Source organism: Lynx rufus, unplaced genomic scaffold (assembly GCF_022079265.1).
Source record: "Lynx rufus isolate CCGP_SWC_20201006 ecotype Redwood Valley unplaced genomic scaffold, mLynRuf1.p SCAF_16, whole genome shotgun sequence".
Classification (NCBI taxonomy): domain Eukaryota; kingdom Metazoa; phylum Chordata; class Mammalia; order Carnivora; family Felidae; genus Lynx; species Lynx rufus.
The window spans coordinates 24,633,215-24,647,741 of NW_025814830.1; the positions used below are offsets into that span (position 1 = coordinate 24,633,215).

The following is a 14,527-nucleotide window of genomic DNA, read 5'->3' on the forward strand; positions in this document are numbered from 1 at the left end:
TTTAACATACGAGGAGACTGAGATCCGGAAAAGTCCAGCGCCTTACCCCAAAGTTGCCCAGGCCAGTCAGCTGCAGGGTCAGGATATGGACCCAGGACATCGGTCCTCACAACCAGGACACTCCTGCCGAGCTCACTGGCACCCCCTGGAGGTGCTGGGGGGCTCCTAGAGCAGACGGCTGGGCATGGAGAGAGACCCAGCTCCCCGACTCGCTCAGACAAGCCTCTTGACCTCTTTGCCTTCTTTTAAATAGAGGTGACAGCAGTGCCTACTTATTTGTCGCCTCGTAGAAGCGACTCTGCCTTGTACCCTGTCTGGTTCCATGGTGGCGGCTGCTCTGGCCCAGCGGGTCGCCAGTACGGGGGAGTCAGGGTGGCCTAGGCTGTGTGCTCGGCTGTCCTCGGGTCACTGGCTGGTTGCCCACTTGACTGTCCCGGGGCTCGGGTCACACTGGAGTGGCACACCTCCTGGCCATTGCGGTCTCTGCTTTTGGAGGAGCAGGGAGGGCAGGGCCTGGTCTTACCCAGTATATCAGAAGCAGCCAGCGTCGGTCGCCTTCCCCCCCATCAGGTGCTCCCTATGTCCTCCTTGGCTGCATTCTGTGAAAGCACCAGAAGGGAGCTGGGGTCTGCGACTGCAACTGGGGAATGGTTGCCCTGACAGCCCTAGAGAATGGTTGCCTTGCTGTGGGGGCATCGTGGGCCGGGGGGCTCCCCGCGTCTCTCTGGGTGTGCCCGGAGTGAACAGAAAGAAGGGGGCGCTCAGGCCCAGGCGGGAGGGGAGCTATGGATGGGGCCAGGTCAGTCGGTTGCCGCCACGGCCTTCCTGTCCCCGCCTGTCTGGACTGGTGACCCGAGCGTCCTTATCGTCAGCTCCTCCCTCCCTGTCCTGCTCCCCATCCCAGGCTGCCTGTGTTTGATAGGATGCTTCTGTGTCCTTTTGTATTCCAGAAGCCTCAGTTTTGAGAAAACTTAGCTAACAGCTGTGCTGATTCCCAAGAGATTGAGTCGGGGCGGGGGGCAGGGGGACATCATTCCTCCATCACTACTAATCACTAGGACCCTGTGTGGTGGCCCTAGGCCCTTGGCCTTTCACAGTCATAGCTCATTCAGTCCACACAGGGATCCTCTGGGGAGGGGACTGTTATGATCCCCGTGTTACAGCGGGGGAGACTAGTTGAGACGTCTGGACAAGTTCTGTGACCCGCCCTGGGTCACACATAGTGTCAGAAGGATCCGGGCCCAAGCAGAGACTAACCTCCCCTGACTGGCTGAGAGAGGCGCCGCGCTCCCCGTTTCCCTCACTCCTCCTGACCACGCACCGGTGTGCTGGGCGCAGGCAGGCGGCGTCTTTGAGGAGGCCAGGATGTCAGCAGGGAAGGCAGCGGGACTGTGTGGAAAGCGGCCCTGGTCTGCGACCCCCCTCTGTGGTCTGGCACTGCCCTGGCCGGCTGCAGGCTGCTTCTCTGAGCTGTAACGTTGGGGCAGGGGATGGAGGTCTGAGAGGCCCACTGGGTGATCTGAGAGGCTGGCACAGATGCATCCTGGGAGCGGTCTGCCCTCGGGCAGCCCTGGATGTTATCAGAGCCCAGAGAGCACAAAGTCATTTGGCCTCCACACCGGTGGGACAGGAGGGGCCCGGCACCCTGGCGGTCCTGCACACGGTCCCCAGAACAAAGCCGGGGTGGGTACGGGGGCCCCACGGCCCTGCTGGGGACTGTCCTCATGCTTTTTCCCCTGCCGTCCCCGCAGTGGCCCTGCCTCCCGAGAAGACAGACGGGCTGGCCAGTGGAGACGAGAAGAGGAGGGAGAAGGCGAGTGAATCTTGCCCGGGTCCCAAGAAGCAGCTGAAATTTGAAGTAAGTTTCCTTTCCTGGCGCGGACTCTGGAGAGAAGGGTTTTCTCCTCTCAGTGGTACTTTTCGAGGAGGGAGGCTGAGGCCCTTCCAGATGTGAAGGCCCTTCACCTCCTGTGTGAACAGCGGTCCTCTGTGGGAGGTTTGTCCTGCCACGTCTGGGGCCGCCCCAGCTCAGCACAGGCCCTGAGGACTCCCCGCTGCCACCCCACTCGGCCCTGGCCCCTAGCCGTGCAGCGTGGGGTGGTGGCCAGAGGGCCCCGCTGGGCTGTGGCCCGGTGGTCCGGGGGAAGGACGCGAGCACGGACGGGGGTGCAGCCATTACTGTACGAGGTGACTGCCTCCCTCTCTGGGCCTCAGATTTCCTCACCAGTGAGAGAAACAATTCCTGTCCAACTCCTGGGGCCTGTTCTCATCATGGGCTGGTGCCCAGGGGGCAGGAGGGCTTAGGCAGGTCCCTGACCCTATCTGGGACTCAGTTTCCCTGTGTGGTGAACAGCACAAGGAACACGCCCTCCCAGAGCTTGCAGTCTGTCTGTCCTGCCCCATCCCAAACAGGGTATTAAGCTCCTCCTTTGCACCGAGCAGGGCCAGGTGCTTGGACAGCAAAACCCAGGCCTATCGGCACGGCGCTTTCCGGAAGCTTCTCTCTGCCCTCCTTTCCCCCTCCCTTCTTCCTTCTCTACTTTCCTCCACGAGACCACATATAGCTCTGGAACCAGGAGGCTAGGGTTCTCTTCCTAGCTCTGCCACTGCCCCACTGGCCTCACCTATGAAATGGGGGGTAGGAGCGGTATCCATCTTATCGGGGTATTGTAAGTATGGTGAGTTAATGCATCTAACGTGCTTAAAAGGGTGTCCAGTCTCACAGAAGCACTTTCCTTCTTCCTTCCGACCAAGCTTGATTGACAGCTGCTGGTTACCAGGGGACCCAGCAGTGAACTGGGCAGGGCTCCTGCCCTCACAGGGGACAGACCCAGTAACTGCACAGCCGGCGATGTGATGGGGACCTAGGAGCACGCGGAGGGGGTGGTCACCTGAGTCAGGCTGGAGGGATGCGGTGTGACAGACTTTTTGTGGAGTGGTGGCTGCAAGCACGGGTTGGAGAGGACGAGTGTCTGAGTGGAGCCTCTGAGTGCAGGAGTAAGAGTTGCGAGAGGTCATGACACGGAGCCTTTGGGGTAAAGAGAGCACTTGAGGCCGAGGGAATAGCAGGAGCAAAGGCCCAGAGACCTGCCGGTGCCACACGTTGTGTGGGACTAACAAGCTGCATTGTGTTGAGCGGTGACGGTGGGGACTCGGGGGGATGACACGGGAGAGGGTGAAAGACAGGTCACAGCGGGCCCCAAACTCAGGAGCTAAGGTGGGTGAGCACAACCTGGTCGGGGAGCTGAGGTTGCCAGCTTCCGCCCTGGGGCCCACCGGCGTCCCTAGTGTCTTCCGGGGTGGTCGGCAGCTCAGAGGGCAGGCTTCTGATGTCTCGCTTCCCTGGAGGCCTGTTTCTGGAAAGGGCTGGGTCGACTGCCTGGGACTCAGCCAGGGCCCATGAGGAGGATTCACCTGAGAAGTCCCAGTAGTGGGGGCACGAGGACAAAAAAATGCACATGACAGAGCTTGAGGGAGGTGGGGGTAGGGATAGTTACTCAGCCCTGAGCTGTCTTCGGAGCTGAGCACAAGGGCCAGGGAGAAGGAATCGGGTAACCGCTGTGTGTGTGTGCGTGTGTGTGCGTGTGTGTGTGTGCAGGGCAAATGCTGTGCTACATGAAACGGTGCCTCGCAGAGCAGAGTGGCCACTTGGCAGGTATCAGACGGGCATGTCACAACTGAGGGAAGGCCGACTTTGAACTCAGCGTGGGCCGCCCGAGGACTGCTGGAGGGAACTGGCTTCGAGCTGCAGAGGCTGGGGGCAGGGACGCCGTGCGCGGGCACATTCCTGCCTGCGTTCAGAGGCCAGGTACCACCCCTCTCTGGGGGCGCCGAGCCTGTCTTCCTGCAAAAGGAGAGGGGAGCGGAGGCAAGATGTGGCACAGAGTGGTCTGGGAGCATCGTCGCTTGTTTTTATGGAACGTTGTGACTCTCTTTTCCAAAATAGCCCGCCTTTCTAGAACTTTCTATGTGGTGTTCCACTGGCCCCTGTATACGCACTGCCAGTGACCAAGCTCACCACCTCCCAGCTCAGGTCCCTGTGGTTAGACACGCTGGGCTGTGTGAGCGATGATAATGAAGTCATTGTTAACATTACGTACATCCTATGTTAGCACTACAGCAAAGATCACAGCAGCTACTACCATTAATTGGACTTCTCTATGTGCCAAGCAGTTCCACGCTTTTCCAGTTCCGTCACTGTGGACCCTGAGGCAAGGACTTGGGAGGTGATCCCAGGGAGCAGGAATGGAGGGAAGCCAATACCAGTGGGTTGATGGGTGGATCCCCGCCAGGGCAGCCGGGACTCAGACACAGAAGCTGGATGCTTGGGGTGGGAGGTCGGGGAACTGTCCACCATGGCTGCAGGGGAAAGTCGAGGGGATGTGGGGCGGGGCACTTCATGCTCCCAACAGCCTTAGGAGAACAGTACTGTCCTTTTCCATGATTTATATGAGGGGAAACTGAGGCACAGAGAAGCCATGTCCAGGGTCACACCGTTGTGGAGGGCTAAGCACTGGCTGGCATCTGGGGCTGACCTGGAGCTTTACCTTTTAATGCTCACCCTCTCCTGCCTTCCGGGTCAGGTGTCCACCCTGGGAGTCCTGCCATAGCCTCTCATTACTGGGCCCTGTGTCTTCCAGTAACTTCTGTCCCTTGGTCCAGGTTTAGTTTCCCTGAGGCCACAAAGAAGCCTCGTCTCACACCCCTGACTCACACCCCTGGTGTTTCCTTTGCCTCCAAAGACCCAGATGCGGTCTGGCACCCCTGTGGGCATGCCTCCCTGGGCCAGACCTCCGGTGCCCAGCCTGGCCTCCCCTCTGACCCCTCACGTCTCGGTCATTTTGCTCTTCCTTCACACAAGGTCTGGGGAGAGCAGCAGGGAGGTGGCAGCCCCAGAACCTGGCCCCTGGGCGCTCCAGCCACGTCCATGTGTTGTCTGTTCATGCCCAGGAGCTACAATGTGATGTGTCTGTGGAAGAGGACAGCCGGCAGGAGTGGACCTTCACCCTGTACGACTTTGACAATAATGGCAAGGTCACGCGCGAGGTGAGTGCACGTGGCAGGCAGGGGGCCACTGGCCATGCCCTCGAACACTCCTGCCCCTTCTCCTTCTCCTAAGGCCGGTCCTGCTCCCACAGGCAGCCTGACGGGCAGTGGTGGGGCGTGGGGAGGGGAGCAGGGCCGCTGGAGCTTCAGGGAGACCTGGAGGAATGTCCCAGAGCTGCCTGGTGAGTGGGCAGAGGTGACAGGAAGGGGCGGCTGGCTCCCTGGGACTCAGGCCAGGCGCTGCTCCCACTAGAGAAGGGGAAGGTCAGGAGGCAGGTGCCTGAGGTCCTGCCTCCTCCCGTCTGTAGTCCCAGAGCTGGGACCACCCCAGGCCACCTCCCACCTCAGCCGGTCTGCCCGGGAGCTGGGGCCAGGGGGGCACACAGAGGCCAGGTGGGTCCTCCCTGCGCCCATACAGGAACGAGCACCCCCAGCCCCGAGGGCTGTGTCAGCGGCTCTGTGCACGGCCGTGTCCCAGGCCTGTTCTTCGACACCCGTCTCCCTCCGAACACCTGTGTCTCTCCCCTCGGCCCTCCTGCCACGCCTCTCTCCTCCCTGTGTGCCTCTCACCCTTCTCCCACGCCTCCGTCTGAATATTGAGCACCTGCTGTGTGCATCCACTGTGCCCTAGGTGTGAGGACAAGGTCAGGGGGGACAGTGCAGACAGAGTTCCCAGCCTGTGGCTCTGGCAGCTGCTTCGGGAGGCAGATCCCAAGCAGTCACAGGACAACCGTAGGCGGTGACGTGTTCAGTGAAGGAAGTAAACAGTGCGACAGAGAGGGACCAGTGTGTCTAGGGAGGCCTCCCTGTGGGGACAGAGTCCCGGGCTTGGACCCAGCAGGAGTGCTCCGGGTGTTTAAGGAACCGGAGGAGACCGGTGGGTTCACCAGGAGACATGGCTGCGGCCGGAGCTGGCAGGGCAGGCCCTGGCTTTGAGCCCTGGTGCTGAGGGAGGCCACTGGTGGGTTAGTTTAAGCAAGAGCATGACCTGGTCTGAGTTCTTGCAGTCCCTGCCTCCCTTTTACCCTGGACCTTGGCATCACCCCTTTTGCCTCCTTATTTCTTTTCCTGCTGTTCCTCTGTGACATCGTCTCCCTGGAAGCTCTGGTTTCCAGACGTGTGACCCGTTACAGGTCTGCAGAGGGGTCCGAGATTAGCATGGCTGGCCACCTCTGGCTCGCCAGGGCATCAGGGGTGTGCCCAGAGAAGCTTTGCTGTCTTGTGTCCCTACCTGGTGCAGGGCTGGGGGTTTTCTTTTCTGTGGGTGGTGCAGGAGAAGCTCCCAGAGGGGAGACCTGGCTGGAAAAAAGGGTGTCTCTTCCTCAGCCGGGGCTTAAGGAACGTTAGAACAGGGGGAAGAAGCCATGAGTGACTTTTAATAACTCAGGACTCCTTGGGACATACGTGACAGAATCCCAGCAAACTGGTATAGGTTAAAAATAATAAGAATAAAGGAATATATTGGTTCATGTAACTGCAATGTGGTCCAGGGCACTGACTTCAGGCACGGCTGGATCTAGCTGTCCTCGCGGCTCTGTTTCCTCTGTGTTCCTTCATTGTCTGGCAGCCTTTCCCCTGGCCAGTAGCAAGGTGGTGGCTGACATTTTACTCTCTATCTGAGACTCTCAGCGACCCCCCCACCCCACCATGCGGAAGTTCCAGAACTGAATTTCACTGGCTCCGATTGCCTCGCACGAGTGGCCCTGACCCGGTCGTTTTTGCCATGGGTTTGTGATGTTTCAGATGGCCTATTCTGGGTCAGGTGCTCCTTCTGGAGCCCAGGGGAAGTTGTGTGATACATGAGCCACACAGACTGAACGTGAACGTGCGTTTGGCTCATGAAATAAAATCAAGGGGCTGTTATTAGGGGATCGTGGGCAGGCAAAGACCCCGAGAGGGGCCTGGGTACTTGGGAAGCAGCGAAAACCCTTCCTGGCTGGACACCTTGCTCGTGGAGGCTGGGGATGGTCCAGGTGAACCCCCGTCCCCTCCAGCTGTGGTTCTGTGTGTGAGGGGTTATGGTTTTTCCAGAGTCAGAGCCACCGTTCTTCCCCATCCTGTTTGGGAATATGGCAGCCGTGGTGTAATTATCTTCACAGGGGGACACACTGCAATCTGGAAACCTGGTCAGGCGAGCTGAGTTGCGGAGGCCCCGAGCTGTTTGTTAAGGCCACGCAGGCCGCCAGGCCGGGCTTCTCAGGGGTGTGGCGGCATTGCCCTCTCTTCTGACATGTGCAGTGGTGAAGGCCATGCCGCCTCTGGTCTGCCTTCTTCATTCCTTTCCGGTTCGGAAATGCCGAGGGGCCTCACGTGCTGACCGTAAAAGGGTCGCCTCCCCCCGCCCCGGCCCCCCAACCTTGGAGGCCTCACAGGAACCTGCTCGCAGACACTGCTGTCTGATTGTGCGTCTTGCCTTCCTTTACCCTTGGCAACCAGAGGAAGAGCAGGGAAGCGAGGGTTTCCAAGGAAGGTGCTCCCACCCGGCCTGGAGAAGGCATCGCTGGATCGTGTCTTCCTTCTGCTGAGGAGCGAGGAGGTTGGCTTCCGGTCCAGGGAGAAACCAGCCTAGTGTTTCCCTTGGTCTATTTTTAGCCCCAAGGCCACTCCTCAAACCTGGCTATAAATACTGGTCCCCTCCATACTCTCCGGCTGTCTGCGTGCGTGCTTCTGTGTGCGAGGGCAGAGGGGCTCCTTCCTCACCGCGGCTGCAGCCCGGAGCCGGCGTCTGGGCCAGCTTCCCAACTCGGAAGAAAGCGCCTGTTCGTTTGGGCAATAAATATTCGCAGGCACCTACTTCTGTGTGCTGGGCCCCGTGCAGGCAAGAGTTGATTTTTCAGCCGGGATTGCCAGAGCGTGCCGGTTCCTAGAGCCCGAATCCCTGGGCCTCCTGGCTTGGGATGACGCTCGGGGGGGATGATGTTGGAGGGCGTCACTTTCCTCCTCTGTAAAATGGGGATTTGACGCCTCCTTCTTGGGCTTCCTAAGATGGTAAGAGGGAGGGGGCAAACGTGGCTGTGCAGAGCAGCCCTAGGGAAGAAAGGAGGAGTCCCCTGTGGGCCTCGCCAGAGGTGGTGGGATTGCTGAGCAGGCCAGCAAGCCTGGGTCTCAAATTGGCCGCTTCCACAGATGTTCCAGCCCAGCCCCCCAGAAGGTTTTGTTAAAAATTAAGTTATCAGCCTGGGTGGCTCGGTCGGTTGAGCGTCCGACTTCGGCTCAGGTCATGGTCTCATGGTTCATTTGTTCGAACTCCGTGTTGGGCTCGCTGCTGTCAACGGAGAGCTGGCTTCAGATCCTCTGTCCCACACTTGTCTCTGCCCCTCCCCTGCTCACACACACACACACTCTCTCTCAAAAAGAAACATAAAAAAAAAAAATTAAGTTATTGCAGGCAACGAAAGTAAAAATAGATACGTTGACTACATCAAAAACGGGGCGCCTGGATGGCTCAGTCGGTTGAGCGTCCGACTTCGGCTCAGGTCGTGATCTCACGGTTCGTGGGTCGGAGCCCCGCGTCGGGCTCTCTGCTGTCAGCACGGAGCCTGCTTCGGCTCCTCTGCCCCTCTCTCTTCTCTCTCTCCCTCTCTCTCAAAAATAAACAAACGTTAAAAAAAACCATTTAAAAAGTTTGAAAACAAACCCCAAACCGAAAAGAGCAAGTGCCGCTGAGGAAGGGGCACGATCAACCCCGCGTGCTGTCGGTGGGGATGTGAGACGATGTAACTGCTTGGAGTCGGGAAACAGCACGGGGGCTCCTCGAACGACGACACGCAGAATCGCCACGGGACCCGGCCATTCTACTTGTGAGTACACACCCAAAAGCAGGGTCTCGAGGAGATCCTCGCGCACCGTGTTCACAGCAGCGTTCTTCACAACAGCCGAAAGGCAGAAGCCACCCAAGAGTCCGTCCACAGATGAACGGATAGACGCATCCACACAATGCAGCATTATTCAGCCTTAAGAAGGAAGGACGTTCTAACACGTGCTGCAACGTGGGCGCACCTCCAGGACTTTCCGCTAAAATGACAAGGCCAGTCACAAAAAGGCAAATACCGTGCGATCACCTGGAATGGCTTGTCATAGAGACGGAGGGTAGAATGGTGGTCGCCAGGGGCTGGGGAGGTGGGGAGCTGAGAAAAACTAAATGAGAATTATCCAGTATCAAAGAGTCCGAAGATTTAGCAGGAGATTCTGGACCTCCGGGGTGACCCTCACTCAGCTCACATGGCCACAGGGCAAGTCAGCTGTGGTGAGTGGGAGGCACCGTTGATGGGTACGGAATGAAGCGACGGCTGAGCCCGTCTGTGTTTACGAAGAGCCGCAGGGCAGATAACTGGCCTTCTGTGGGCCTGACCTATAGAGAGCAGACATCTCTTCCAGAGGTTTCCTACATCACGTAAAGCCGGAAGCCCCGCCTCAGACAAACGACCTTAGCGGATGCCCAGAACAAAGGGAGACCCCGTTTATCCCTGCATTCGCCGGTCAGAAGCGTCTGAGATGTTTCTCGGAGCATGGGTTGGACACCAGTGTTCTGGCTGAGGGGACAGCTTGAGGCCCAGAGACAAGATGAGATTTGCTCAAGTTCTCCCAGGGTATTTCATCTTTAGGGACACATCTGCTTTTCCATTTGCATTCAGAAGGAGCTCACCAGACCTGAAGCAGGTGCTGTGGGTGCCTTTCTTCCCAGCAAGATCGCTGACCTGCTTCTAGGTTGACCTGCTGCTGTGGTGGACAGTGCCCGCCATAAGACCTTTCTCTGGTGCCCGGGAGCCGGCTCAGCCTTTGCACGACAGCCCGGAAGCCCAGGGGCTAGAGCATCCCTGGGGTGGGGGTGGGGGTGGGGGCAACTCTCAACCACCGAGGGACGGGAGTTTGCCGCGGTGGGTTCCACACAGTCTTTCCGAGGGCCCAAGTGGACTGAGCCTGGTTGGCCACGGCCATACCTGCTCGGTCGGGGCATCCCCTGTTTGCTGCCCCCTTGCTTCTGTGTCCCAGGACCCCTTCTCAAATGAACCTCTCACGTGCAAGTTTGTGCCTTCGTCTTGACTCTGGGGGAGCCGGGGGGCTTCACCGGGCCCTCTGATTCCTGGGTTGTCGAGACACTGAGACCGAAGCCCCGGGTGCCTTTCTGCTTCGCTCCCCTGCAGGACATCACCAGCCTGCTGCACACCATCTACGAGGTGGTTGATTCCTCCGTCAACCACTCCCCGACGTCGAGCAAGACCCTGCGGGTGAAACTCACCGTGGCCCCCGATGGAAGCCAGGGCAAGAAGGGCATCCTTCTCAATCACCCTGGTGAGGGGTTGGAGGGCCGCCCGGGCCACAGGGGCCAGTCCACTGCAAGCTCTCGGAAGGATCACACCCCTGCCTGGGAGGAGCGGGAGCGAGTCCTGGGGGCTTCCACTGGGAGCGACTCTGTGGACAGGCGGGATTTGAGCGGGTCCTTGAAAGAGCAGGATCTGGATAGGGAAGGGATCACAGGTGGGGGGCCCTGTGGAGGCAAAGCCCTGGAGGGGCGCGTGGGCATAGCTGCAGCTACAGTGAAGGCTTGTGTTGTGATGAGCCTGGGCAGGGCATGGCCTTGAATGTCAGCTGAGGAGCCTGGGGAGGACGGGAGTCTAGCCGGGGAGACGGTAAGGGGACAAGTAGCCGCGAGACCCCCCTGTCTGGTCCTGGCTTGGCGAACCCCTTCCACGGAGCCACGGCGAGCTGCCGTGGGCCACTTGTCAAGGGCTGCATGCCAGGGAGCTTAGAAAACCCCAGCAGAGCCAGGAAGCTGGCGGACGCAAGAGCAAACCGCTCACCCGGCTCTTTCTGGGGCGGGACTCAGACCTGCAGAGCACGAGGCCCAGAGCGGAGACCAAGCCCGCCGAGGAGCTGCGCAGCTGGGAGAAGAAGCAGCGAGCCCCGCTCAGGTACACCGGTTGCGGGAGGGTGGACGGCAGCCCAGTGCACCTGAGCACATATGGAGCGCCAGCTGTGTGCCGCCTGAGTGGCGGTGGGGGGGAGGGCTCCCGACTGTGTTCTCTTCGGGGCGGGGTGGGGGGGGGCAGTGACTTCAGAGGACAGGCTCACAAATCAAGCTGAGGTTTTAAAAATAACTAAATATAGGTCCGCATTCCTTTGTCCCAAACGCTTTGGGCCCGAGATGTTTTGGCATTCAGCATTCGCCGGGTTTGAGACAAGGTGTTCTCGGCGTAGTTACATATTCTGTGTGGTGTCTGGGCAGCACCTTGGGATTTAGCGCACTGACATTTCCGCACGGAGCCGCGGGACTGTCCGCGTGAAGTGATGGAAAGGCTACAGCTACCTTCACATCCGGTTCGGGCAGCGTGGCTGCCTGACAGGTCATGAGCAGTCTTGGTCTTCGGGCTTTTTGGGTTTCAGAATCATGGCTAAGAAATTGTAAGGCCGCAGTTCTCTTCCGCCTGTTGTTATTTTGTTAACTGCAGGGAGGGAAGGGAAGAGAAGAGAGGAACGGCAGGCAGTATAGGAGGCGAGAGGAGGCCTCAGTGGCCCAGAAAGGCAGGGGCGGGGTGTCTGTACCTGTTGTGAAATGGAAAGGAAGTGGCCGGAATGTGAGAAGCACGAGCCCAGAGGGAAGAGAGAGAGAAGGCAGTCCAAGCAGGGGCCGAGGCTTGTTGTGGGGAGGGGGCTGGGAATCCAGGCATCCGGGCATGCAGGCTAGCTGTGCTGGGGAGTGGGGAGGGTGAGGGAGGTGGGGCTGGCAGATCAGAGAGCCTTGGAGGGGAGAGGCAGGGAACCCAGGCTCCCGCAGTGGGAGAAATGTGGCCTCTGGGGGCACCTCTGTCCCCACCCCCTTTCTTACACATGCACACACTGGTAAGGCCCATTCTGGGCTTTGGGGCCGGGTACAGAGCCTGCCACCCTCTGCGGCAATGGCTTGGGAGTTTCCGTCCACACCCTCTGGGGCTCCAGCCCTAAGAGGAGTTAGGCCTCTTGTCTGCAATGGGCACACATGGTTTGAAGCCTGACTTTGGGGCATCCTGAAGCTTTGACCAGTAACCTCTCACCTTTACTTTGGATCTGTTCAAAGCAGATACCTATCTGGTCCTCCCAGAAGGCCCAGGGAGGCCGGAAGAGGTCTTATCTCCGCCGTCAGGGAAGGAAATAGAGACACAGATTGCCGAGATGACCACTCCCTTCCCCTCACCCCCTTCCCAAGACCCAGAAGGAAATGAATGGAAAGTTCAGAAGGATTCCTCCTGGTGGCTCCCCAGGTAGGGGGGGGCGGGGCTGCTGCCCACCCACTCACTTGCTTCCTTGTCATAGGTTCCAGGGGGACAGCCGTCTGGAGCAGTCTGGTTGCGACCACCATTGCGTGGACGAGAACATTGAGAGGAGAAACCACTACTTAGATCTCGCCGGGATAGAGAACTACACGTCCCAGTTCGGGCCTGGTAAGGGAGCTCCTACACCTGCAGGGTGGGGTGGGGACAGGTACAGCTTTGATTGGACGGGTTACAGAGTCCTCTGGGAGGAGATGACATTAAAAACACTTAAAAGACTAACACGTGCACAAAGCTGAACAAAATCAAAGAGCATCTTGGGGCCTACAATGCAATGAACACAGTAGTTCTGTGCCCCTACCCCAGGCCCTTTGCCCTGTCCGATTAGCAACATACTGCTCTGTCTTCCTCAGCCGTTGACATGTGTTGACCCCTTGCTGAAATAAATGAAGAGGCGGCCCACTTCATTTCACGCCCCCACCCCTTCTCCCCTTCCTCCCACGTGTAATTCCTGTGTCGGTCACCTCTGTAAGTGAAGGAAGATGCCTGAATTTCCTTCGTGTTCCCATGACCTCGGACTCGTAGGAGGGTCTCTGTCTTCTCTTTCTCGTCCGTCTCCTGGAAGGGGAATGAATTCTTTTTAAGGACCCGACGAAGAAGCAGTTCTTCCCGTTTAGCAGATGGCAAAGTTCCGTTCCAGAGAGGTTCCTCCAAGGCAGCGAGGAGCAGTCGGGGCTGGGGGGGTGGGGGGGGGCGAGAGGAGCTGTCAGAACAGTTAGTGTTCCGGGAGCACTGGGCGTGGGCGTGGTTTCGGGGGCACAGTGTGGCACCCGCACACAGTAGGTGCTCATGAAATATCTGTTAAATTGGTTCCTAGGCTCCCCGTCAGTGGCCCAGAAGTCAGAGCTGCCCCCCCGCACCTCCAACCCCACTCGGTCTCGCTCCCATGAGCCAGAAGCCATCCACGTCCCACACCGAAAGCCCCAAGGCGCGGACCCGGGCTCCTTCCACTTCCTTGACGCCCCATTCGCCAAGGTCTCGGAGGTCCAGCAGCGGCTCCGGGGCACCCAGGATGGGAGCAAGCACTTTGTGAGGTCCCCCAAGGCCCAGGGCAAGAGCATGGGTGCGGGCCACGTGGCCAGAGGGGCAAGAAGCAAGCCCCCTCTGGGCCCCGCCGTCCCCGCGGTGTCCCCGGCCGCCCAGCTGGCCGCCAGCCCGGCCCTCCTCCCCACTCTGGCACCCCTCGGGCACAAGAAGCACAAGCACCGAGCCAAGGAGAGCCAGCAGGGGTGCCGGGGGCCGCAGGTGCCGCTGGCCGTGGGCGGCAGTGTCGTGGGGCGGGACCGCGTGAGGGACCTGCCCGCTGTGGTGGTGTACGAGAGCCCGGCCGGCCAGGCGGTGCAGAGACACGAACATCACCACCACCACGAACACCACCACCATTACCACCACTTTTACCAGACATAGACCCCTCCCCAGGAAGCCCCGCCCTGCCATATGAAGGACCCCCCTCCCCCTGCCCGCCCAGGCATTATTATTCTATTAATTATTGTTATGATGATGATTATTGTTATTAATAATTATTGTTACTCCACTAATATTCAGCTAGCCTCCATGTAGAAGATCTATGGAAACACAGAACTAAACTTTTATTTATATGTTGTGAGGACTGCATAACTTTACCCGAGAAATGACTCTGGGTTTGGAATTGGCCTGTCGACCGGCGGAGGCTCGCGCGGGCTCCCGAGCTGCGGTTTCCACGCAGGCTGGCCCACGCCCGTCCCAGCTCTGGGGGAGCCCCCAGCCAGAACGGTGCCCTACCCCAGTCTCTTCCAGGAGAACGCCCTTACCTGGCCCGCTTCCAGAGACCCTCGAAATCTCCGAGAAGATAAACAGCTGCTACCTCTTAGTATCATTCTGATTTTATTTTGCCCTTAACTGATTGTAACGTGCTACAAGGGATTTCAGCGGACTGCAGACGCGTGACCTTCCTGGCTGTCGTGGTTTTTTACGTCCCAACCTAGGAACCCTAGCTGTCCTTTCTGGCGTTCTCTTTCACGCCTTTCCAGTGGGATCACGTCCTTGCCCAGAACCGGTCCCCTCTTCTCTGCCATGCACAACAGGAAAATACTCTTCTGGTCCTCCCTTCCGCTTTTCTCTCTTCTTTAGAAAGATACACACACATATTTAAAGACTGCCCCCAAAACCAGCCTTCTCATTTTGGAAACCTCTGG

General features: G+C 58.9%; 1 protein-coding gene across 1 annotated transcript in view; it reads left to right on the plus strand.

Annotated features, from left to right (window-relative positions):
- Window positions 1-14,202, plus strand: part of NKD1 (NKD inhibitor of WNT signaling pathway 1) — an 81,457-nt gene extending 67,255 nt beyond the window's left edge. Inside the window, exons 5-10 of the mRNA XM_047077398.1 lie at window positions 1,752-1,858; window positions 4,951-5,046; window positions 10,191-10,338; window positions 10,874-10,958; window positions 12,337-12,464; window positions 13,171-14,202. Coding sequence (XP_046933354.1) covers window positions 1,752-1,858; window positions 4,951-5,046; window positions 10,191-10,338; window positions 10,874-10,958; window positions 12,337-12,464; window positions 13,171-13,760 — 1,154 coding nt within the window. The 3' untranslated portion in view covers window positions 13,761-14,202. The remainder of the gene's footprint in view (window positions 1-1,751; window positions 1,859-4,950; window positions 5,047-10,190; window positions 10,339-10,873; window positions 10,959-12,336; window positions 12,465-13,170) is intronic.
- The last annotated feature ends 325 nt before the right edge of the window (window positions 14,203-14,527 follow it).